This window comes from Coregonus clupeaformis, chromosome 4 (assembly GCF_020615455.1).
Source record: "Coregonus clupeaformis isolate EN_2021a chromosome 4, ASM2061545v1, whole genome shotgun sequence".
In the NCBI taxonomy this organism is placed as follows: domain Eukaryota; kingdom Metazoa; phylum Chordata; class Actinopteri; order Salmoniformes; family Salmonidae; genus Coregonus; species Coregonus clupeaformis.
This window is the reverse complement of record NC_059195.1, coordinates 17,105,595-17,131,935: the sequence shown is the minus strand read 5'-3', so window position 1 is coordinate 17,131,935 and position 26,341 is coordinate 17,105,595. Positions and strand designations below refer to the sequence as shown.

The window sequence follows — 26,341 nt, the reverse complement described above, 5'->3', positions numbered from 1 at the left end:
TCTGTGGTGCAGGTATGCTGCCCTCTACTGGTGAAGTGCAAATATGGTTGTAGTGTGAAAAGTATTAGTGGCTAGTATCAAAAGGTTGTTTTTCAATCAACCTGTAGACAGTCAGCCTGCACGTTTTAAACGTTTATTTGGTGTTGGTAGCTTTTACGGATTGGTGCTACAGGAGAAGGATAATTCGAATTGTTCATGTTGTTCTTGCTTTCCTCAAGCACACCTAATTAAGGGGTACCCTCATAACTGTACTGAACAAATGGTATAGGTTCAAACCCAGCGTTTTTAATTTCAGGTTTACATGAGAAATACATCACACAATGTACATTCTCAAACCTCTGAGCCATAAGCACATTATGCTGTTCCACACTGAATATCTAATAATATAGTCATAGATTCTAGAATATATTATTTCTCTAGTAGCCTAGCTATATGTTTTTTTTTTTTAAGCAAACTAAACAGATGCTGTAATGATTTTTATTGTTTGTTAAATGATATGAATTAGTCAGTTTTAGGGTAACATACGCCAGGCCTACAAGTGACAGTATACAACTATGCCTTTTTCTGCCAAAGTAAAATGTGTTGGTTGGAAATTGCACATCACTGTTGATGATTTTTTTATTTTTATTAATCACCACACATTTTTAGTTGACTGGTTTTGATGATATTGTTTTGTATTTGTTTTTATTATAACGTTGAATGTGGTGTTTGTTTCTTTATTCATTTATTGTCAGATGAACAGGTAAAGTTGCCAAATTAACATTCTGTGTTTGTAGTGCTGATGACACACGTTGACCTAGAAAAGCATTATTATAAGCAAGGGGAACTGTGCTTGCTATCTACCGAGAAGAAACGCGGTTTGCTTTTCTATGTTGTCCTGTTTGTCCCTTGTGCATACCGTAGTAATGTTGCCAGGGCAACAGGAACGAGGAAGAAGGGTAATCTTTGGGCTGGCCATCTTGTCTGGAGAAGATTAGTAATAACGATTTAGCTAAATTAGCTTCCTGTTGTTTTTCTAACATCATGGCAGCTATGTTGGATGTTCTCTGGGAGGATAGAGATGTTAGATTCGATATAACCGCACAGTAAGTTATTTAATTGCTCTCCAGCTCTGCTAAGTTAGCATAAAGATGTGCAAAGGGGGACCTAGCTTAGCCGTTTGATAGCTGGCTAGATTGCTGCTTTTATCAACGCGGGTGTATTTACATATTTACCGTTGCTCCCTATTGTATTGGGTTGCACAAAAACAGTCCGAGGGAAGCTAGAAGTTAAATTAAATGTCAACTTACTGTGCCGGTGGGCAGGACAGTTAGTTATGATGACGGGGGGGATTTGAGACAAAATATCTAAAAGTAAGTATTATGAGATAGGAAGAGAGGCGAAGCAAGAGTTTTTACTCTGGCCAAAATCTGTCGACGAAAATAAACGCACGAAGTTAGGAATTTTTGTATGGAGGTCATTGAGAAACTGTCGAATATGGTCGACAAAAAATGTAATTGCTAATTTGCTACATGAGGCGTATTTGATCAAATATACGTTTCATAATGATTAAATTGTTAGGAATGCACTGATATAAGTGGGCGCACGTGCCATTTCGGGAATTTACCCCAAAACTACTTTATATCGGAGTTGTGCCTGTTGTCATAGTAGATAGAGGACTCATCATGGATACAACCCGCTTTAGCATGGACGGTGCTATTGAGAGCTTCCACAATTCTAAAGTAGTCAACTGGGCGGGGATTCCTATAAGTTGGGAGCAATCAGCCAATGAGGAAGAAGAAAATGGACTACTTTAAAATGGAGATAGCCTGAATGGCACAGATACAAAGATGAGACCTCTTATCTATCTGTATGGCCTGTTGTTCACATGTGTATCTGCTCTCTCATTGGCTTCAATGGCCCCACCTGATCTCGCCTCCTCCTGCCTGCCTTCCATCATTGAGGACATGTATTTCCATTGTTAGAGCAGTCATGCTAATATCTTAATATAATAGATCATCTTTATTATTATTGAACAGATTTCCCAAACGTGGGTCTGTTATAGACCCACTTCCTCTCTGCTTACCTCATGTCAAAATAAAAGGCCCCCACAAGTTATTCATTTTTTTTATCCACATAGGGAACATGTGCAGGACTTTTATTTTGACGAGGGAAGCAGAGAGGAAGTGGATCTACAACAGACCCACGTTTTGGAAGTCTGTTTAATAATACAGTCCTTTAGATATTTTGTCTCAAATGTCCCCTGTCATAATGACCAACCGTCCTGCCCACTGGCACAGTAAGTTGAAATTAAATGTTATTTAACTTCTGGCTTCCCGCTGACTGTTTTTGTGCAGCCAAATACAATAGGGAGCAACGCTAGTATATGTAAGTACACTCATGTTGCTAAAAGCAGCTACTGGCTAGAATTAATATAGCTAGCTGGCTTGCTAGCTAGTTAGATAGGAAAACACTGACTAGCTACAACTGTTTTTATTTACAGGCAAATGAAGACGCGACCTGGCGAGGTCTTGATAGACTGCCTTGATTCCATTGAAGACACCAAAGGAAATAATGGGGATCGAGGTAACGTTAATGTAGCATGTCTATCCCACTACTGACACCAATGTAGCAATTGAGGGGGAGATGTATACAGCCAGACTATGTGGGCCTTGAACCAGCAACCATGTGGTTATGGGCGTTTGCACTAATTATACAATACTTACTCCTTACTTGCAGGGAGGCTCCTGGTAACAAATCTGAGGATCATCTGGCATTCTTTGGCTCTGCCAAGAGTCAATTTGTGTGAGTACACCTAGACCAAGCTAGTTACGTACATTTTATTTATCTTTCCTTGACATGGCTAGAGGAGCATCCACTCTTCAAAGGGAAAACATTATTATTCTCATCTCAATTAATTTAGCCCTCTTTTGGATTATGATGGTACTACTGTGGGCCACAAAGATAATCAGAAGTGATACCTGGGTCGTTCCACCAGTTCGGTGCCTTTTGAGAAGTGTAACTTTGGATTCCACCTAATTTTAACCTTCTGTCATACAAAGAACATGTTCAACTTTTAAAAAACACGTTTTCCAATCTCAAGAGGTTTTAAATACAATTACTTTAGTAAGTGCCAAATAAAGTAACAGGGTTGACTGTAACAGGGTTGATGATTTCTTATTAAATCAGACATAAATCCTGTTCTGACAGGGGAAATGGAATCTTGTTGTGTGCAACACAGGGAGTGGCAATTGAATGCAAGCTATAAAAAAAAAATTTGAAACATTTTCTGCTCTGTTCATCTATGAGTAACAGTGTTGACGTGTTATGCCCGACCTGCTCATATTCCACCAGAAAATGGCCAAAAAGAGTAAAACCAGCTTACCTGCTTTGACAATATGATTTGACTGTTAGATGTCCAATGTTTCTTTAGGAAAATATATTTTTAAAGGAATAGTTTCACCATATTAAAATGAGAGTTCAGTTCACATAGCAGGGTTGACCTTAAAATGAGGGACAGATGTAAATCACATTAAATAAATAATAATTTTCTGAAATGACTTTGTCAAGGCAACAAAAATAACTAGGGCTTTACAAGGATGGTGAAAACGTTGAGAAATGTTGGGGTTAAGCGGGTTGAAAGTCACAGAGGGTGTACTGTGCACGGAGGGACATGTCAAAATGCTGCATTTTGGCACTTTAGCAAGTATTTTTTTCTCCAGAGTTATTGAAATCTCCATGTGGTCTATATTAAAGGGCACTTCATTTAATATGACAGGCTTTTAAAATTCTATATTGGTGCACAATTTCTACTTAAAATGTCAAAACGCAAAAGGCACTCTTTTCGTGGAACAACCCAGCTAGTATAGTTTCTCCAAAAAATTTGAAATCAAACAATAATAATAATAATATGCCATTTAGCAGACGCTTTTATCCAAAGCGACTTACAGTCATGCGTGCATACATTTTTGTGTATGGGTGGTCCCGGGGATCGAACCCACTACCTTGGCGTTTCAAGCGCCGTGCTCTACCAGCTGAGCTACAGAGGACCACAACAACACTGAGTGACAATGTTCTTTGTTTCATAGCTGTTGGATACAATTCCATTATTAACATCACAACAAGGACAGCTAACTCTGTAAGTATACTGTATAGGACTGTCTATTTATTTACTTTATGAGTAGACTTGCCTAGATGTCTATTTACCATACTAAGGATGTTATTTTTCAGAAATTGAGAGGCCAGACTGAAGCACTGTATATCTTGACAAAGTCTAACAATACAAGATTTGAGTTCATTTTCACCAATGTGGTTCCAGGGAGTCCAAGACTATTTACATCTGTCATTGCTGTTCACAGGTATTTATACCTAGAGAACAAGACATTACACTTGTGGAAGTTGTTACAATTTTCCAGATTATGTAATGAGATATGATTCAGTCAAGTCACTGCTGATTTGAATTGAATGTCTCGTCAACTAATTGTCCATATCCCTCTGCTCCAGGGCTTATGAGACCTCTAAAATGTACCGTGACCTGAAGCTGAGAGGAGCTCTCATTCAAAATAAACAACTGAGGCTTTTGCCTCGAGAGGAAGTGTATGACAAAATCAACGGGGTGTGGAATTTATCCAGTGACCAGGTACACATCAATTCCTCTAAATAGCTAATCCTTCGGGAAGTATTCTATATAAAAACATGTTTCATGCTCTCAATGAAACTTACTGTCCTGAATTGTGTGTTGTAGGGTAATCTAGGGACCTTTTTCATCACTAATGTTCGGATCGTGTGGCATGCCAATATGAACGAGAGCTTCAACGTCAGCATTCCCTATCTTCAAATTGTAAGTGGCATAAACAAAGGAAGTAATACAAAATCTGCTGTCATGTCCAGCCTAACAAATTGACGACACATTTTAGGGTTTTGAAAGTGATCATCTATTTTCCTTATTGTCACCTCTCTTCCCCGTAGCGTTCCATCAGAATAAGAGACTCAAAGTTTGGCCTAGCTTTGGTGATAGAAAGCTCTCAGCAGGTAATTGTGATCATTATTGTCACTTTCTTTCCCAAAGAGTTCCATCAGAGTAAGAGACTCAAAGTTTGGTCTGGCTTTGGTGATAGAAAGCTTTCATCAGGTAATTGTGATCATTTGAGATGTATCCGATGGTATTTGACTTATTGTGTACCATAGAATTACATATAGAACTAGTCATTTAATAGGATATGTAGAATATCTGTGTTGTAGTATCAGCTTTAAAACATGACAGAAAATACAGAGAACTTGGCTCTTGCATGCCATTGACTGTTGTGACATACTCCTGAGTACATACGTCTTCTTTGTTTGTAGACTGGAGGATATGTGCTTGGATTTAAGATCGACCCAATGGATAAGCTTCAAGATGCAGTTAAAGAGATCAACTCTCTGCACAAAGTCTACTCTGCCAACCCCATCTTTGGAGTGGACTATGAGATGGAGGAAAAGGTACGCCTATGTGACCACACATTGTTGAAAATATCATAATAAACACAGTTAGATGCATAATGGCTTTGCCATGGATTCTCTCTCCCAACAATGATTCCAGCCTCAGCCACTGGAGGAGCTGACAGTGGACCAGCCCCCTGATGATGTGGAAATTGAGCCCGATGAGCAGACTGATGCTTTCACTGTGAGTGTGCTTAGCCAAACTGTCATCCCTCCTCTGGGAGTCCGCAATTTGTTTTCACAATCTGCAAATAGCAGGTTGATAAAGTCATGTTACACAACATACTGCAAACATGGCTTTGGTGTTGCCTAGTGCCTCTCATGTCTATACAGACGACTGAGGTGTACTTTGTAAGATGGTTTAAACACTTAACCTCCTATTAATGCCATTGTGATAACTGATTTCTATTTGTTTGCTTTTAAGGCTTACTTTGCTGATGGAAATAAGCAACAAGACCGGGAACCTATGTTTTCTGAGGAGCTGGGAATTGCAATTGAAAAGTTGAAGGAGGGGTTCACACTTCAAGGACTCTGGGAAGTCATGGGCTGAAGCATGAACACTGATAGGCGAGTTAGATTAACCTAGTTCCTCAAATCCTCCCTTTCAAATGGCACAATTGACACAGTTGTTTATAACCATTTGTAAATGTACAACATATTTTGTCTATTTATTGATACTTCTTGATGTATATAGTAAAGATGTAGACCTGATCTGTGTATGAGTGACGTGAATTTTAAGTGATTTCTAAATAAAAACAATTCTATATAAGTGTAGTTTTGGTGTTAATGTTTATTTGTACAATTTAAATATACATTGTAAATGTTAAAAATACAATTCAAAATTCAATGATTTAGATTGAAGAAATAAAGTATTTCAGTATATTATACATTTGGTCTGACCTTTCTTAGTTGTGACAACGTCTTCTTAAATGTGTTTTTGAAATGAGTAATTTGTTCTGTGAACAATGATCTGCAGGCTTAGTATTTTACAAATGGTTCATGAGGACAGACAGCCCCTGTTGTAGCTGCAGCTGCTCATTGGCCCTTCGTACGAGGAAGGTCAGTCCCTTGGAAATATACTCACATTTAAATATAAAACATGCTCAATGAGTCGCACACAAATGAATCACCAAAGATTTTCAGGACTAAAAGGGATCATAGTAATTTCTATCAAAGGTATGATAGCTTCAGAGGACTTTAAAGTTCACTTCATCTTTATTTTTTGTCTTACATACTTTTAATGACAGAATAACTGATTTATACAGCAAGGATTTGTAGTAAGTGATAAAAGGGCGAACCCTTATGAACTAGGATGTTCTTTCCTAAAACATGACTGAATATGAGGATGTTTTCTCATCACTACGCAAAACTCCACCAGTCACTGTTACAAATGTTGTGTGTAGTCATACAGTGGGGAGAACAAGTATTTGATACACTGCCGATTTTGCAGGTTTTCCTACTTACAAAGCATGTAGAGGTCTGTAATTTTTATCATAGGTACACTTCAACTGTGAGAGACGGAATCTAAAACAAAAATCCAGAAAATCACATTGTATGATTTTTAAGTAATTAATTTGCATTTTATTGCATGACATAAGTATTTGATACATCAGAAAATCAGAACTTAATATTTGGTACAGAAACCTTTGTTTGCAATTACAGAGATCATACGTTTCCTGTAGGTCTTGACCAGGTTTGCACACACTGCAGCAGGGATTTTGGCCCACTCCTCCAAACAGACCTTCTCCAGATCCTTCAGGTTTCGGGGCTGTCGCTGGGCAATACAGACTTTCAGCTCCCTCCAAAGATTTTCTATTGGGTTCAGGTCTGGAGACTGGCTAGGCCACTCCAGGACCTTGAGATGCTTCTCACGGAGCCACTCCTTAGTTGCCCTGGCTGTGTGTTTCGGGTCGTTGTCATGCTGGAAGACCCAGCCACGACCCATCTTCAATGCTCTTACTGAGGGAAGGAGGTTGTTGGCCAAGATCTCGCGATACATGGCCCCATCCATCCTCCCCTCAATACGGTGCAGTCGTCCTGTCCCCTTTGCAGAAAAGCATCCCCAAAGAATGATGTTTCCACCTCCATGCTTCACGGTTGGGATGGTGTTCTTGGGGTTGTACTCATCCTTCTTCTTCCTCCAAACACGGCGAGTGGAGTTTAGACCAAAAAGCTCTATTTTTGTCTCATCAGACCACATGACCTTCTCCCATTCCTCCTCTGGATCATCCAGATGGTCATTGGCAAACTTCAGACGTGCCTGGACATGCATTGGCTTGAGCAGGGGGATCTTGCGTGCCCTGCAGGATTTTAATCCATGACGGCGTAGTGTGTTACTAATGGTTTTCTTTGAGACTGTGGTCCCAGCTCTCTTCAGGTCATTGACCAGGTCCTGCCGTGCAGTTCTGGGCTGATCCCTCACCTTCCTCATGATCATTGATGCCCCACAAGGTGAGATCTTGCATGGAGCCCCAGACTGAGGGTGATTGACCGTCATCTTGAACTTCTTCCATTTTCTAATAATTGCGCCAACAGTTGTTGCCTTCTCACCAAGCTGCTTGCCTATTGTCCTGTAGCCCATCCCAGCCTTGTGCAGGTCTACAATTTTATCCCTGATGTCCTTACACAGCTCTCTGGTCTTGGCCATTGTGGAGAGGTTGGAGTCTGTTTGATTGAGTGTGTGGACAAGTGTCTTTTATACAGGTAATGAGTTCAAACAGGTGCAGTTAATACAGGTAATGAGTGGAGAACAGGATGGTTTCTTAAAGAAAAACTAACAGGTCTGTGAGAGCTGGAATTCTTACTGATTGGTAGGTGATCAAATACTTATGTCATGCAATAAAATGCAAATTAATTAGTTAAAAATCATACAATGTGATTTTCTGGATTTGTTTTAGATTCCGTCTCTCACAGTTGAAGTGTACCTATGATAAAAATTACAGACCTCTACATGCTTTCTAAGTAGGAAAACCTGCAAAATCGGCAGTGTATCAAATACTTGTTCTCCCCACTGTAACATTATTATAGCCAACTATCACAGTGACGAGTGCACAGTTGTTTCTTTCACTCTGTGACAGCTGTGTGAAGCAGACTGCTTTCCGATTTGGCCAACCTGAATGCTTCCTGAAAGGGGTGGTTGGCTATATTTAGAGGGCAAAGTTATATTGAAGGGTCTTCTGATCTGGGGCTCAATACTGCTCAGTCCAGCTGGTACAGTGTGCTGAAAGTTGCATCCACGTCCTTTGTCAAGTCACGTTTCTTACAGCATGGATCCAAAAGCCGTAAGGGAAGATCTGCGCCTGTTTAGAGCACCCTGCTCCAGGATGGCCTGAAAGATCTTCTGAACGAGAACAAGTTTATTGACTGCATTCTGAAAGTGGGAGACAGAAGCTAGCCCTGCCATAGACTCCTTTTGGCAGCCTGTAGTCCTTATTTCCGAGAGCTTTACTTCTCAAGCGACGCTAAGGAAATGGATAAGGAGGTTGTTCTGGAGAATTTGGATCCCACAATCATGGATATTATTGTGAATTACATGTATTCAGCAGAGATTGACATCACAGATGACAATGTGCAGGATATCTTTGCTGTGGCCAACCATTTCCAGATCCCCTCAGTGTTCACTGTGTGTGTGAATTTCCTACAGAAGAAACTGTCCCCGGGTAACTGTATGGCCATATTCAGAATGGCACTGGTGCTCAACTGTCCTAGACTGGCATTGGCAAGTCGAGAGTACATTGTAGATCGTTTTGAAACCCTGGCCAAGGAGGATGACTTCTTAGAGCTTGCCTCTCATGAACTTTTTGCTGTCATAGGAGCAGACTCTCTCAATGTAGAAAAGGAGGAGGAGGTGGTGTTTGAATCCCTGATTAAATGGATTAGAAAAGACAAGGAGAATCGTGTCAAGACTCTGGATGAGGCGTTTGACTGCGTCCGTTTCCGTTTACTCCCAGAGAAGTACTTCAATGAGAAAGTGGAAAAGGATGACATCATCATGTCTGACCCTGAGCTCCTAAAAAATCAAAGTAATCAAAGATGCCTTTGCTGGGAAACTCCCTGAAAAGAAGACAGGAGAGTCAGGGAAGGAAGCAGCTAATGGTGAAGTAGAAGAGGATAACAGGATACCTGGTTACCTGAAAGATATCAAGAGAATTGGTATGTATTCCAAGGATCTTGTCTTGATGATCAATGACACTGCTGCAGTGGCCTATGATGGTGTTGAGAACGAATGCTTCCTTGCTGCATTGACTGAGCAGATACTACGCAACCATGTCAGCCTGACATCAGAGAAGAATGATCTCTTTATCCTAGGAGGATTGTTTGTTGATGAAGCTCCATTACAGTGCTACTTTTATCAGGTAATAAGCCATGTTTTTGCACTTCCTAAGGACATTCACTACCAAATGAATGAATTACATTTTATTTTCGTGTCATATCGCCAATTGGCAACCCATCCCTTATGGGGTTAATTGACACATAAACAAACATTACAATAATTCACTGTGATATTTATTCCATTCTGTGCACCGCATAAAGAGTGAAAAAGAAATCAATACATAATAGTAAATAAGGTTATCCAAGCAATAAATATATAACCCTAGAGCAATACAAATAATGTAAAAAATATATACACTACCGTTCAAAAGTTTGGGGTAACTTAGAAATTCCCTTGTTTTCGAAAGAAAAGCAATTTTTTTGTCCATTAAAATAACATCAAATTGATCAGAAATACAGTGTAGACATGGTTAATGTTGTAAATGGCTATTGTAGCTGGAAATGGCTGATTTTTAATGGAATATCTACATAGGCATACAGAGGCCCATTATCAGCAACCATCAGTCCTGTGTTCCAATGGCACGTTGTGTTTGCTAATCCAAGTTTATCATTTTAAAAGGCTAAGTGATCATTAGAAAACCCCTTTGCAATTATGTTAGCACAGCTGAAAACTGTTGTGCTGATTAAAGAAGCAATAAAACTGGCCTTCTTGAGACTAGTTGAGTATCTAGAGCATCAGCAATTGTGGGTTTGATTACAGGCTCAAAATGGCCAGAAACAAATAACTTTCTTCTGAAACTCGTCAGTCTATTCTTGTTCTGAGAAATGAAGGCTATTCCATGCGAGAAATTGCCAAGAAACTGAAGATCTCATACAACGCTGTGTACTACTCCCTTCACAGAACAGCGCAAACTGGCTCTAACCAGAATAGAAAGAGGAGTGGGAGGCCCCGGTGCACAACTGAGCAAGAGGACAAATACATTAGAGTGTCTAGTTTGAGAAACAGGCGCCTCACAGGTCCTCAACTGGCAGCTTCATTAAATAGTACCCACAAAACACCAGTCTCAACGTTAACAGTGAAGAGGCGACTCCGGGATGCTGACCTTCTAGGCAGAGTTGCAGAGAAAAAGCCATATCTCAGACTGCCCATCTTAATCTTTTATTTTTATTGGCCAGTCTGAGATATGGCTTTTTCTTTGCAACTCTGCCTAGAAGGTCAGCATCCCGGAGTCGCCTCTTCACTGTTGACGTTGAGACTGGTGTTTTGCGGGAGTAGTACATAGCGTTGTACGAGATCTTCAGTTTCTTGGCAATTTCCCGCATTGAATAGCCTTAATTTCTCAGAACAAGAATAGACTGACGAGTTTCAGAAGAAAGTTCTTTGTTTCTGGCCATTTTGAGCCTGTAATCGAACCCACAATTGCTAATGCTCCAGATACTCAACTAGTCTCAAGAAGACCAGATTTATTGCTTCTTTAATCAGCACAACAGTTTTCAGCTGTGCTAACATAATTGCAAAAGGGTTTTCTAATGATCAATTAGCCTTTTAAAATGATAAACTTGGATTAGCAAACACAACGTGCCATTGGAACACAGGACTGATGGTTGCTGATAATGGGCCTCTGTACGCCTATGTAGATATTCCATTTAAAATATCAATTTACAACATTAACAATGTCTACACTGTATTTCTGATGAATTTGATGTTATTTTAATGGACAAAAAATTGCTTTTCTTTCTAAAACAAGGACATTTCTAAGTGACCCCAAACCTTTGAACGGTAGTGTATATACAGATAAATAAATACTGAAAAATTAAACGGAAGGCATTTGAACCTAGTCTAGCACAAAGAGAAGATTCAAGTGAGAGACAGGCCTACAAACAATCTATATACATACGTGCCATTTGCTATATAGAAGCTAAATGTTTTTATACCGCTGATATACATTTATACTAGCACCATATGTAACACTATGAGCAAGGAACGTTCTCTAACCATCAGAAATTGAAAACCATCCATAGATGGCTTCATGACTGGAACATTCTAATATCAGGGTCTTTCTTCAGCTAGACATCCTTGCTGCTGATTGGATAGCTCTGCCCCCTATGCCCTCTCCCAGATGTCTGTTCAGTATGGGAGAATATGACAATCTCATTTTTGCTGTAGCTGGTAATGATCTACAGTCCAATGAGTCTCTTGACTCTGTAATGTGCTATGATGTTGATTAAGTATTAACCACTTGGCTGAGTTCATATATTCCTATGCTATTACCAGTCGCTAAATGAGTAAGGAGCCTTAAACACGTGTTGTCCTTACTATCTGCTCCCCAAGAAAATGAAGTGGGCTGAGACCAAAAAGCTGCCTCTGAAAATCTATGGTCATAGTGTTGTCTCCCAGAATGGGTTGGTGTACTGTATTGGAGGGAAGACAGATGACAAGTAAGCTTGCAAAAAACACTTCATAATTGTTTGATACCTACACTAATACATTATGCTGGTATAGGTGTAGCAGGGGTCAGTGTGCTGCTAACAGTTTCGCTTCCTCCACTGTCCGACTGCCCCATACTGGGCTCGAACTACTGATCCTCTGCTTCGCAACACACATGACCACTCTCCTTGACAACGTTCCAACAGATTTAGCCATCCAAAAATTACGAACGGCATGGCTCCATGCGTGAGATTTCAAGCTAGCTGGGGAGTGAGTTTATGGCACGTTCTTAACTTCGTTACAAAAGGCATAAAATAGTAGATGCTTGATGTTTGCATACAACCACAAGAAGTCAGAATGGAAGGAGGTGGCTGCTATGAAAATGGCAAGATCCATGTTTGGGGCAGTCGTTCACAATGGGAAGATTGTGGTGACTGGAGGGGTCAATGAAGATGGTCTCACCGCTGCATCTGAAGCATATGACTTTAGAACCAACAAGTATGTGCCTTGACGTTGTAGTCTGTAGGCTATAATTAGGAACACTAACAACAAAGCCATTCAGTTAACAATGACCCCCATTCCAGGTGGGTGCCCTTCACAGATTTTCCCCAGGAGAGGAGCTCAGTGAACCTGGTCAGCAGTGGAGGATTGCTGTATGCCGTTGGAGGCTTTACCATTGTGGCGACGGAGGACGACAAAGTTGCCCCTACGGAAATCATTGACATCTGGCAGTAAGTGATTAACTAGTACCCAAATTTCATCCAATCCCATATACAGTACATTCTGAAAGTATTCAGACCCCTTGACTTTTTCCACTTTGTTACATTACAGCTTTATTCTAAAATGGATTAAATTGTTTTTTCCCCCTCATCAATTTACACACAATACCCCATAATGACGAAGCAAAAACAGGTTGTTAGAAATGTTTGCACATTTATTACAACTTAAAACTGAAATATCACATTTACATAAGTATTCAGACCCTTTACTCAGTGCTTTATTGAAGCATCTTTGGCAGCGATTAGAGCCTTGAGTCTTCTTGGGTATGATGCTACAAGCTTGGCACACCAGTATTTGGGGAGTTTCTCCCATTCTTCTCTGCAGATCCTCTCAAGCGCTGTCAGGTTGGATGGGGAGCATCGCTGCTCAGCTATTTTCAGGTCTCTCCAGAGATCTTCGATCAGTTTCAAGTCCGGGCTCTGGCTGGGCCACTCAAGGACATTCAGACACTTGTCCCGAAGTCACTCCTGCGTTGTCTTGGATTTGTGCTTAGGGTTGTTGTCCTGTTGGAAGGTGAACCTTTGCCCCAGTCTGATGTCTTGAGCACTTTGGAGCAGTTTTTCATAAAGGATCTCGCTGTACTTTGCTCCGTACATCTTTCCCTCGATCTCGACTTGTCTCCCAGTCCCTGCGCTGAAAAACATCCCCACAGCATGATGCTGCCACCACCGTAGGGATGGTGCCAGGTTTCCTCCAGACGTGACACTTGGCATTCAGGCCAAAGAGTTAAATCTTGGTTTCATCAGACCAGAGAATCTTGTTTCTCATGGTCTGAGAGTCCTTTAGGTGCCCTTTGGCAAATTCCAAGCGGGCTGTCATGTGCCTTTTACTGAAGAGTGGCTTCTGTCGGGCCACTCTACCATAAAGGCCTGATTGGTGGAGTGCTGCAGAGATGGTTGTCCTTCTGGAAGGTTCTCCCATCTCCACAGAGGAACTCTGGAGCTCTGTCAGTGACCATCGGGTTCTTGGTCACCTCCCTGACCAAGGCCCTTCTCCCCCGATTGCTCAGTTTGGCCGGGCGGCCAGCTCTAGGAAGAGTCTTGGTGGTTCCAAACTTCTTCCATTTAAGAATGATGGAGGCCACTGTGTTCTTGGGGACCTTCAATGCTGCAGACATTTTTTGGTAACCTTCCCCAGATCTGTGCCTCGACACAATCCTGTCTCGGAGCTCTCTCCGGACAATTCCTTCGACCTCATGGCTTTTCCTCTGACATGCACTATCAACTGTGGGACCTTATATAGACAGGTGTGTGCCTCTACAAATCATGTCCAATCAATTGAATTTACCACAGGTGGACTCCAATCAAGTTGTAGAAACATCTCAACGATGATCAATGGTAACAAGATGCACCTGAGCTCAATTGAGTCTCATAGCGAAGGGTCTAAATACTTATAAGGTATTTCAGTTTTATCGTTTTAATCCATTTGCACAAAAAAAATTTTTTTTTCCCTTTGTCATTATGGGGTATTGCGTGTAGATTGAGGGAAAAAAATACTTTATCCATTTTAGAATAAGGCTTTAACGTAACAAAATGTGGAAAAAGGGAAGGGGTCTGAATAATTTCCGAATGCACTGTACCCTGGCATCTTTAGCGATGCCCTATATTAAAATTTTTAGGTAGACCTGGCAACCCTGTTGATCATTTCTGATGTACAAATGGTTTCACTGTCACTTACTGTATGCTCAGTGCCAAAGGGATAAACAGGGTTGCCAGGTCTACCTAAAATTTCTACACCAATGACCTCTGAAAACCTGCCCCCCCAAAAAACATTTGCAGCGAGAGAGTAGTTGCCACATATAAACCCTTTTCCCATAATTCTATTGAGCAAATTAAGAAGGAATATCGATGTCATTAATGTAGGCTAAGAAGCTGTTCGAGAGGTTGTCGGGAGAGGTTGTGTTTTTCTCTAGCTGGAGGTAAGCAGGAGGTAAGCTTCTCATATGGTGTTGAGTAAAGCTTAACCATGTATTAGATCGTAGGTAGGTAGTTAGCTGTAGTTAGGTATTGTATTTATTATAGGTTAGTATTGTTGTTATTGTAGATTTCCGTAGGTAATTGTAGGTTAGTATCGAAGCACGAGGCTAGCTAGCTAGCGGGTAGCTACTGGTAACGATTAGCAACGCTGGAGAGCTGTTTCCAATGTTAATGTGCTGCTAGCCAACGTTAAATTTTTTGCTGCGTTATGCGTTATGAAAGGAACTAGACACGGACATGAATTATCTGTTTAGTGTGCTAACACACTCTTGGCAGTTTGTTGTAACCAAGTATTGGTGCTAAATTGTGTGTTAATGGATGCTAGCTTGCTAGTTAGCTACGGCGTCATAGCTAGGCATCGTGGATTGTTGTGGGTAGTTACTGTGTCTTGGCAGTGTCTTCGGCCGTGCCGACTGTAGCACGAGCTTGAGCTAACTAGCTGTTTTTCGAACAGAGTCAGAGTCAACACAGTAGCCATTGTGTGCCGGGTGTAGCACGAATCTAGCTAGCTAGCCGTTCTTCAAACAAAGTCAACACAGTGGCCATTGCTAGCTACCCAACACGACCAGCTAACTGTACTGTAGTAGCTAACTACAATATACTTGTCCTAGCTAGCCAACGTTTAATCATTGCTCGCGTCATGAAAGGAACTTGACACAGACACGAATGATCTGTTTAGTGTGTTATCACACTATTGGTGTGTCTTGGCAGTGTCTTCGGCCGTGCCGGCTGTAGCACAAGCGAGCTAACTAGCCGTTTTTCGAACAGAGTCAGAGTCAACACAGTAGCCATTGTGTGCCGGGTGTAGCACGAAGCTAGCTAGCTAGCCGTTCTTCAAACAAAGTCAACACAGTGGCTATTGCTAGCTACCCAACACGACCAGCTAACTGTACGGTAGTAGCTAAATACAATATACTTGTCCTAGCTAGCCAACGTCTAATCATTGCTGCGTCATGAAAGGAACTTGACACAGACACGAATGATCTGTTTAGTGTGTTATCACACTATTGGTGGTTTGTTGTGACCAAGTGTTGGTGCTAAACGGTGTGTTATTGTTATTGGATGCTAGCTTGCTAGTTAGCTATGGTGTCATAGTTAGCTAGCTGAATAAAGTGGGTTGAGTCTATTCCTTTAAACATTGAACCGCTGTGGTTCACAACAATTCTGATTTCTAAAGGTGGAAGTTGGGAGAGTTTTTGTTCGGGTGGTTCAGTGAAACAATTTTAGTTTCTGAGGTAGAAGTTTTTGGTGAGGGAGGCCCTGCTCTCTCCTCTCCCAGATGCTTAGCTCATTTCATTCCGATCTCCTCTGCATTTTTGTAGCCATTTGCTACAGCCTGTCAACTATGCCTCTGCCTATCCCTGTTCTCTCCTCTCTGCACAGGCTACACAAACGCACCACACCGCGTGGCTGCTGCCTCTTAACCTGGTGGTCCCTGCACGCACCACCCACGTGGAGTTCCAGGTCGCGGGCAGCCTCTGGAACTGCCGTTCTGCTGCCAACAAAGCTGACTTCATCCCAGCCTATGCCAACCTCCAGTCCCTCGACTTCCTGGCGCTGACGGAAACATGGATCACCACTGAAAACACTGCTACTCCTACTGCTCTCTCCTCGTCTGACCATGTGTTCTCGCATACCCCGAGAGCATCTGGTCAGAGGGGTGGTGGTACAGGAATCCTCATCTCTCCCAAGTGGACATTCTCAGTTTTTCCCCTAACCCATCTGTCTATCTCCTCATTTGAATTCCATGCTGTCACAGTCACTAGCCCATTTAAGCTTAATATCCTTGTCATCTATCGCCCTCCAGGTTCCCTTGGAGAGTTCATCAATGAGCTTGACGCCTTGATAAGTTCCTTCCCTGAGGATGGCTCACCCCTCACAGTTTTGGGGGATTTCAACCTCCCTATGTCCACATTTGACTCATTTCTCTCTGCCTCCTTCTTCCACTCCTCTCCTCTTTTGACCTCACCCTCTCACCGTCCCCCTACTCACAAGGCAGGCAATACGCTTGACCTCATCTTCACTAGATGCTGCTCCTCTACTAATCTCACTGCAACTCCCCTCCATGTCTCCGACCACTACTTTGTTTCCTTTCTCTCTCTGCTCTCCTCCCACACTACTCACTCTGCCCCTACACAGATGGTAATGCGCCGCCGCAACCTTCGCTCTCTCTCTCCCACTACTCTCTCCTCTTCCATCCTATCATCTCTTCCCTCTGCTCAATCCTTCTCCTCCAATCTCCTGATTCTGCCTCCTCAACCCTCCTCTCCTCCCCTTTCTGCATCCTTTGACTCTCTGTGTCCCCTATCCTCCCGGCCGGCTCGGTCCTCCCCTCCAGCTCCGTGGCTTGATGACTCATTGCGAGCTCACAGAACAGAGCTCCGGGCAGCGGAGCGGAAATGGAAGAAAACTAAACTCCCTGCCGACCTGGCATCTTTTCACTCCCTCCTCTCTACATTTTCTTCATCTGTTTCTGCTGCTAAGGCCACCTTCTACCACTCTAAATTCCAAGCATCTGCCTCTAACCCTAGGAAGCTCTTTGCCACATTTTCCTCCCTCCTGAATCCTCCCCCCTCCTCTCTCTCTGTGGATGACTTCGTCCAACCACTTTGAAAAGAAGGTTGACGACATCCGATCCTCGTTTGTTAAGTCTAATGACACTGCTGGTCCTGCTCACACTGCCCTACCCTATGCTTTGACTTCTTTCTCCCCTCTCTCTCCAGATAAAATCCTGCGACTTGTGACTGCAGGCCGCCCAACAACCTGCCCGCTTGACCCCATCCCCTCCTCCCTTCTCCAGACCATCTCCGGTGACCTTCTCCCCTACCTCACCTCGCTGATCAACTCATCCTTGACCGCTGGCCATGTCCCTTCCGTCTTCAAGAGGCGAGAGTTGCTCCCCTTCTCAAAAAACCAACACTCGACCCCCACTGATGTCAACAACTACAGACCAGTATCCCTTCTTTCTTTTCTTTCCAAAACTATTGAGCGTGCCGTCTTTAGCCAACTCTCTTGCTATCTCTCTCAGAATGACCTTCTTGATCCAAACCAATCAGGTTTCAGGACTGGTCATTCAACTGAGACTGCTCTTCTCTGTGTCACGGAGACTCTCCGCACTGCTAAAGCTAACTCTCTCTCCTCTGCTCTTGTCCTTCTAGACCTGTCTGCTGCCTTTGATACTGTGAACCATCAGATCCTCCTCTCCACCCTCTCCGAGCTGGGCATCTCCGGCGCGGCTCACTCCTGGATTGCGTCCTACCTGACCGGTCGCTCCTACCAAGTGGCGTGGCGAGAAGCTGTCTCCGCACCACGTGCTCTCACCACTGGTGTCCCCAGGGCTCAGTTCTAGGCCCTCTCCTTTTCTCCCTATACACCAAGTCACTTGGCTCTGTCATATCCTCACATGGCCTTTCCTATCATTGCTACGCTGACGATACACAACTAATCTTCTCCTTTCCCCCTTCTGATAACCAGGTGGCGAATCGCATCTCTGCATGTCTGGCAGACATATCAGTATGGATGACGGATCACCACCTCAAGCTGAACCCCTGGCAAGACGGAGCTGCTCTTCCTCCCGGGAAGGACTGCCCGTTCCGTGATCTCGCCATCACGGTTGACAACCTCCGCTGTGTCCTCCTCCCAGAGTGCGAAGAGCCTAGGCGTGACCCTGGACAACACCCTGTCGTCCTCCGCCAACATCAAGGCGGTGACCCGCTCCTGCAGGTTCATGCTCTACAACATTCGGAGAGTACGACCCTGCCTTACACAGGAAGCGGCACAGGTCCTAATCCAGGCACTTGTCATCTCCCGTCTGGACTACTGCAACTCGCTGTTGGCTGGCCTCCCTGCCTGTGCCATTAAACCCCTACAACTCATCCAGAATGCCGCAGCCCGTCTGGTGTTCAACCTTCCCAAGTTCTCTCCGTCACCCCCTCCTCCGCACACTCCACTGGCTTCCAGTTGAAGCTCGCATCCGCTACAAGACCATGGTGCTTGCCTATGGAGCAGTGAGGGGAACGGCACCTCTGTACCTTCAGGCTCTGATCAGTCCCTACACCCAAACGAGGGCATTGCGTTCATCCACCTCCGGCCTGCTGGCTCCCCTTCCTCTGCGGAAGCATAGCTCCCGCTCAGCCCAGTCAAAACTGTTCGCTGCTCTGGCACCCCAATGGTGGAACAAGCTCCCTCACGACGCCAGGACAGCGGAGTCACTCACCACCTTCCGGAGACATTTGAAACCCCACCTCTTTAAGGAATACCTGGGATAGGATAAAGTAATCCTTCTAACCCCCCCAAATTGTAAAGTGGTTATCCCACTGGCTATAGGGTGAACGCACCAATTTGTGAGTCGCTCTGGCTAAGAGCGTCTGCTAAATGACGTTAATGTGCCCTTGAGCAAGGCACTTAACCCTAATTGCTCCTGTAAGTCGCTCTGGATAAGAGCGTCTGCTAAATGACTAAAATGTAAATGTAAATGTAAAATGTAAGCAAAATACGGTTTTCCATTAAAATAATAATTCTTGCGAGTTTAAAAATATGTTGCAAGAGAAAAGATAAATCGTCCTTATTAAACTCTCCAGATAATTTTCCATCAAAGGATGTTGATTGAACTTGTTTTGACTGCTATGATTAAGCAATAAGGCCAGAGGAGGTGTGGTATATGGCCAATATACCACAGCTAAGGGCTGTTCTTAGGACATAGCCTTTAGCCGTGGTATATTGGCTACAGTGGGGGAAAAAAGTATTTAGTCAGCCACCAATTGTGCAAGTTCTCCCACTTAAAAAGATGAGAGAGGCCTGTAATTTTCATCATAGGTACACGTCAACTATGACAGACAAAATGAGAAAAAAAAATCCAGAAAATCACATTGTGGGATTTTTAATGAATTTATTTGCAAATTATGGTGGAAAATAAGTATTTGGTCAATAACAAAAGTTTCTCAATACTTTGTTATATACCCTTTGTTGGTAATGACACAGGTCAAACGATTTCTGTAAGTCTTCACAAGGTTTTCACACACTGTTGCTGGTATTTTGGTCCATTCCTCCATGCAGATCTCCTCTAGAGCAGTGATGTTTTAAGGCTGTCGCTGGGCAACACAGACTTTCAACTCCCTCCAAAGATTTTCTATGGGGTTGAGATCTGGAGACTGGCTAGGCCACTCCAGGACCTTGAAATGCTTCTTACGAAGCCACTCCTTCGTTGCCCGGGCGGTGTGTTTGGGATCATTGTCATGCTGAAAGACCCAGCCACGTTTCATCTTCAATGCCCTTGCTGATGGAAGGAGGTTTTCACTCAAAATGTCACGATACATGGCCCCATTCATTCTTTCCTTTACACGGATCAGTCGTCCTGGTCCCTTTGCAGAAAAACAGCCCCAAAGCATGATGTTTCCACCCCCATGCTTCACAGTAGGTATGGTGTTCTTTGGATGCAACTCGGCATTCTTTGTTCTCCAAACACGACGAGTTGAGTTTTTACCAAAAAGTTATATTTTGGTTTCATCTGACCATATGACATTCTCCCAATCCTCTTCTGGATCATCCAAATGCACTCTAGCAAACTTCAGACGGGTCTGGACATGTACTGGCTTAAGCAGGGGGACACGTCTGGCACTGCAGGATTTGAGTCCCTGGCGGCGTAGTGTGTTACTGATGGTAGGCTTTGTTACTTTGTCCCAGCTCTCTGCAGGTCATTCACTAGGTCCCCCCGTGTGGTTCTGGGATTTTTGCTCACCGTTCTTGTGATCATTTTGACCCCACGGGGTGAGATCTTGCGTGAAGCCCCAGATCGAGGGAGATTATCAGTGGTCTTGTATGTCTTCCATTTCCTAATAATTGCTCCCACAGTTGATTTCTTCAAACCAAGCTGCTTACCTATTGCAGATTCAGTCTTCCCAGCCTGGTGCAGGTCTACAATTTTGTTTCTGGTGTCCTTTGACAGCTCTTTGGTCTTGGCCATAGTGGAGTTTGGAGTGTGACTGTTTGAGGTTGTGGACAGGTGTCTTTTATACTGATAACAAGTTCAAACAGGTGCCATTAATACAGGTAACGAGTGGAGGACAGAGGAGCCTCTTAAAGAAGAAGTTACAGGTCTGTGAGAGCCAGAAATCTTGCTTGTTTGTAGGTGACCAAATACTTATTTTCCACCATAATTTGAAAATAAATTCATAAAAAATCCTACAATGTGATTTTCTAGATTTTTTTCCCTCAATTTGTCTGTCATAGTTTACGTGTACCTATGATGAAAATTACAGGCCTCTCTCATATTTTTAAGTGGGAGAACTTGCACAATTGGTGGCTGACTAAATACTTTTTTCCCCCACTGTATATACCACAAACCCTTGAGGTGCCTTTTTGCTATTATAAACTGGTTTCCAATGTAATTAGACTTTTTACTGTTATGTTTTTGTAATTCAAATCAAATCTTATTTGCCACATGCGCCGAACACAACAGGTGTAGACATTACCGTGAAATGCTTACTTACAGCCCTTAACCAACAATGCATTTATTTCTTAATAAAAAAGTAAAATAAAACAACAAAAATGTGTTGAGAAAAAAAGAGCAGACGTAAAATAAAATAACAGTAGGGAGGCTATATACAGGGGGGTACCGGTACCGGCTAGTTGAGGTAGTATGTACATGTGGTTAGAGTTAAAGTGACTATGCATAAATAATTAACAGAATAGCAGCAGCGTAAAAAGATGGGGTGGGGGTGCAAATAGTCTGTGTAGCCATGATTAGCGGTGATGCAACCAGTCAGGATGCTCTCGATGGTGCAGCTGTATAACTTTTTGAGGATCTGAGGACCCATGCCAAATCTTTTCAGTCTCCTGAGGGGGAATAGGCTTTGTCGTGCCCTCTTCACGACTGTCTTGGTGTGTTTGGACCATGATAGTTCGTTGGTGATGTGGACACCAAGGAACTTGAAGCTCTCAACCTGTTCCACTACAGCCCCGTCGGTGAGAATGGGGGCGTGCTCAGTCCTCTTTTTTTTCTGTAGTCCACAATCATCTCCTTTGTCTTGGTCACGTTGAGGGAGAGGTTGTTATCCTGGCACCACACGGCCAGGTCTCTGACCTCCTCCCTATAGGCTGTCTCATCGTTGTCAGTGATCAGCCCTACCACTGTTGTGTCGTCGGCAAACTTAATGATGGTGTTGGAGTCGTGCCTGGCCATGCAGTCATGGGTGAACAGGGAGTACAGGAGGGGACTGAGCACACACTCCTGAGGGGCCCCTGTGTTGAGGATCAGCGTGGCAGATGTGTTGTTACCTACCCTTACCACCTGGGGGCGGCCCGTCAGGAGGTCCAGGATCCAGTTGCAGAGGGAGGTGTTTAGTCCCAGGATGCTTAGCTTAGTGATGAGCTTTGAGGGCGCTATGGTGTTGAACGCTGAGCTGTAGTCAATGAATAGCATTCTCACGTAGGTGTTCCTCTTGTCCAGGTGGGAAAGGGCAGTGTGGAGTGCAATAGAGATTGCATCATCTGTGGATCTGTTGGGGTGGTATGCAAATTGGAGTGGGTCTAGGGTTTCTGGGATAATGGTGTTGATGTGAGCCATGACCAGCTTTTCAAAGCACTTCATGGCTACAGACGTCAGTGCTACGGGTAGGTAGTCATTTAGGCAGGTTATCTTAGTGTCCTTGGGCACGGGGACTATGGTGGTCTGCTTGAAACATGTTGGTATTACAGATTCAGTCAGGGACATGTTGAAAATGTCAGTGAAGACACTTGCCAGTTGGTCAGCACATGCTCGGAGTACACGTCCTGGTAATCCGTCTGGCCCTGCGGCCTTGTGAATGTTGACCTGCTTAAAAGTCTTACTCACATCGGCTACGGAGAGCGTGATCACATAGTCATCCGGAACAGCTGGTGCTCTCATGCATGCTTCAGTGTTGCTTGCCTCGAAGCGAACATAGAAGTGGTTTAGCTCGTCTGGTAGGCTTGTGTCACTGGGCAGCTCGCGGCTGTGCTTCCCTTTGTAGTCTGTAATAGTTTTCAAGCCCTGCCACATCTGACGAGCGTCAGAACCGGTGTAGTACGATTCAATCTTAGTCCTGTATTGACTCTTTGCCTGTTTGATGGTTCGTCGAAGGGCATACCGGGATTTCTTATAAGCGTCCAGGTTAGAGTCCCGCTCCTTGAAAGCGGCAGCTCTACCCTTTAGCTCAGTGCGGATGTTGCCTGTAATCCATAGCTTCTGGTTGGGGTATGTACGTACGGTCACTGTGGGGACGACGTCATCAATGCACTTATTGATGAAGCCAGTGACTGACGTGGTACACGTCTGATATACCAGGGCTTTCAACCAATCAGCATTCAGGGCTCAAACCACACAGTTTATAATTGTAAATAAATCCTGTTTGCGCATGTGCATAACTATAGATACATCCGACAGAAGAGTTTGAGTGATGAAAGTTGAACAGAGGATCTCGAAATCTCTGTGCATGAAACACTTGGACAAACTTCAAAAAAGGAATGTTAGGCTATTTTCCGGCAATTGAGCCGTTATTATGTGCCAGTTGTTAAGAGTACAAACCGTTATAAATGGCCTATTTGCGAGATTGACTTGTTATTTCAATAAGCATAGGCTACTGACTAAAATCTGGGTTTATAATTACAATTTTGCCATGGTTTGCTGAGCTAGATGCAGGTAGCCTATAGCCCCTGATAGACATTTTTACATTTTACATTATATGATAGGCCAACATGCCAACATATAATTTCAGGGAAAAGTCCACAATGAACTGAAATTAAATGTGGAGAATGATACATTTGCTATAGAGCTGTGACCATGATCACAATTGATAACTTCCAATTTAATTAACTAAACATGGCCATTAATAATTGCATAATAACACACGGCTACAACAACAGAGTTATAGGCTATTTATTCAATCCGTTTGCCACAACGGATGTGGCACAAATTGATTTGCAATGACTCCAGTGATATCGTCTTTTCAATATACACTGCTCCAAAAAATAAAGGGAACACTAAAATAACACATCCTAGATCTGAATGAATGAAATACTCTTATTAAATACTTTTTTCTTTACATAGTTGAATGTGCTGACAACAAAATCACACAAAAATTATCAATGGAAATCAAATGTATCAACGCATGGAGGTCTGGATTTGGAGTCACCCTCAAAATTAAAGTGGAAAACCACACTACAGGCTGATTCAACTTTTATGTAATGTCCTTAAAACAAGTCAAAACTCCTGGACAGTCTGTGGTGCAACGTGGCATTGGTGGATGGAGCGAGACATGATGTCCCAGATGTGCTCAATTGGATTCAGGTCTGGGGAACGGGCGGGCCAGTCCATAGCATCAATGCCTTCCTCTTGCAGGAACTGCTGACACACTCCAGCATTGTTTTGCATTAGGAGGAACCCAGGGCCAACCGCACCAGCATATGGTCTCACAAGGGGTCTGAGGATCTCATCTCGGTACCCAATGGCAGTCAGGCTACCTCTGGCGAGCACATGGAGGGCTGTGCGGCCCCCCAAAGAAATGCCACCCCACACCATGACTGACCCACCGCCAAACCGGTCATGCTGGAGGATGTTGCAGGCAGCAGAACGTTCTCCACGGCGTCTCCAGACTCTGTCACGTCTGTCACGTGCTCAGTGTGAACCTGCTTTCATCTGTGAAGAGCACAGGGCGCCAGTGGCGAATTTGCCAATCTTGGTGTTCTCTGGCAAATGCCAAACGTCCTGCACGGTGTTGGGCTGTAAGCACAACCCCCACCTGTGGGACGTCGGGCCCTCATACCACCCTCATGGAGTCTGTTTCTGACCATTTGAGCAGACACATGCACATTTGTGGCCTGCTGGAGGTCATTTTGCAGGGCTCTGGCAGTGCTCCTCCTGCTCCTCCTTGCACAAAGGCGGAGGGAGCAGTCCTGCTGCTGGGTTGTTGCCCTCCTACGGCCTCCTCCACGTCTCCTGATGTACTGGCCTGTCTCCTGGTAGCGCCTCCATTCTCTGGACACTACGCTGACAGACACAGCAAACCTTCTTGCCACAGCTCGCATTGATGTGCCATCCTGGATGAGCTGCACTACCTGAGCCACTTGTGTGGGTTGTAGACTCCGTCTCATGCTACCACTAGAGTGAAAGCACCGCCAGCATTCAAAAGTGACCAAAACATCAGCCAGGAAGCATAGGAACTGAGAAGTGGTCTGTGGTCACCACCTGCAAAACCAGTCCTTTATTGGGGGTGTCTTGCTAATTGCCTATATTTTCCACCTGTTGTCTATTCCATTTGCACAACAGCATGTGAAATGTATTGTCAATCAGTGTTGCTTCCTAAGTGGACAGTTTGATTTCACAGAAGTGTGATTGACTTGGAGTTACATTGTGTTGTTTAAGTGTTCCCTTAATTTTTTTGAGCAGTGTATATTTATTGTATGAAATGGTAGGCTACAGTAGCCTGCAATAGCATATAAATTAATAGCCTACTTGATGGCCAACAGATGCAAATGTAGCCTATCATTCTCCACATTTAATGTCATTTTCATTGTGGACTTTGTCCCATAACACAAGCACACGAGGGAGTTCCATAACTTCCATTTCAAATTTCCACTCCTGCAGCGCTCCAGAACCTAAAACTGAGCATGATAAAACCCTTAGCTTGATACTGTTATCCAAAAGAAAAGTCTACATTAGAATGCAGTTTACTTTAAACCACCTCTGAGTTTTTCTAATTTTTCTAAAGAGCTCTAGTGCGCTTTAATGTTTTATGGAAAAAGGGTGTCTCCATAATGACCAAATCTAAATAGCCTAACTACAACTGGTAATAAGTTGCCACGACGTGCGCGTTTGCTTCTCTGTCTCCATGACTCAGCTACAGCACTCTCTCAACCAGTTCCCTCAACGCACACACACCCCTCCAGCCCTCCCCTCTCCACCATTCCCTCACTCACTCACTCAGTATCAGCCTGCTCACAGCCTGATAGTCAGCAGCAGCAGATCACTGTGAAATATATATATATATATATATTATTTTTTTTTATGCCATGGCGGCCGCGGTGCATTTTAGAAGTAGCCCAAAAACCCACCACCAATACATTTTCACCCGTGACATCGTTTTCAAAGTAGCCCAATTGCAGGAAAACCCTGAACATGGCAACACTGGGTATAACATCTAACTTCTCTTTTCTCCTGTGGCAGATATGAAGAGGACAAGAATGAGTGGACCCGAATGCTCAAAGCGATGCGTTATGCCGCAGGGGCCTCCTGTGTGTCTATGCACCTCAATGCAGCCAAAATGCCCAAATTGTGAACAAGAATCAAATATGTACAGTACTGTCTAGATGTAACATGGAGGACTGCATTTTTTTTTTTTTTTAAGTGACTATAATCCGGATCCTTCAGGATTGTAACCCACCATAATAACATTGTATTATAGCATTGTATTCT

General features: G+C 43.4%; 2 protein-coding genes across 2 annotated transcripts; both read left to right on the top strand.

The window, feature by feature from the left end:
- The first annotated feature begins 902 nt into the window (after positions 1-902).
- On the top strand, positions 903-6,231 carry LOC121552311 (Bardet-Biedl syndrome 5 protein homolog). Its single transcript, XM_041865120.2, has 11 exons — positions 903-1,085; positions 2,483-2,565; positions 2,719-2,784; positions 4,068-4,117; positions 4,210-4,337; positions 4,483-4,618; positions 4,724-4,819; positions 4,948-5,010; positions 5,323-5,457; positions 5,558-5,641; positions 5,882-6,231. Exons 1-11 carry the CDS (start codon positions 1,024-1,026, stop codon positions 6,005-6,007), a joined length of 1,029 nt encoding a protein of 342 aa, XP_041721054.1. The 5' UTR covers positions 903-1,023; the 3' UTR covers positions 6,008-6,231.
- A 2,492-nt stretch (positions 6,232-8,723) lies between these two features.
- Positions 8,724-26,299, top strand: klhl41a (kelch-like family member 41a). Its single transcript, XM_041869926.2, is given in 8 exon segments — positions 8,724-8,760; positions 8,763-9,468; positions 9,470-9,812; positions 11,797-11,958; positions 12,062-12,168; positions 12,476-12,655; positions 12,742-12,888; positions 26,093-26,299. Coding segments are annotated over 8 exon segments (1,794 nt in total). The 3' UTR covers positions 26,205-26,299.
- Positions 26,300-26,341: the final 42 nt, after the last annotated feature.

Bases quoted from the DNA above. Each gene is read 5' to 3' on its own strand.
- LOC121552311 (XM_041865120.2), top strand. From the start codon at position 1,024: ATGGCAGCTATGTTGGATGTTCTCTGGGAGGATAGAGATGTTAGATTC. The intron at 1,086-2,482 runs GTAAGTTATTTA...TTTTATTTACAG, and splicing joins AGATTCGATATAACCGCACA to GCAAATGAAGACGCGACCTG. The intron at 4,820-4,947 runs GTAAGTGGCATA...TCTTCCCCGTAG, and splicing joins GCATTCCCTATCTTCAAATT to CGTTCCATCAGAATAAGAGA.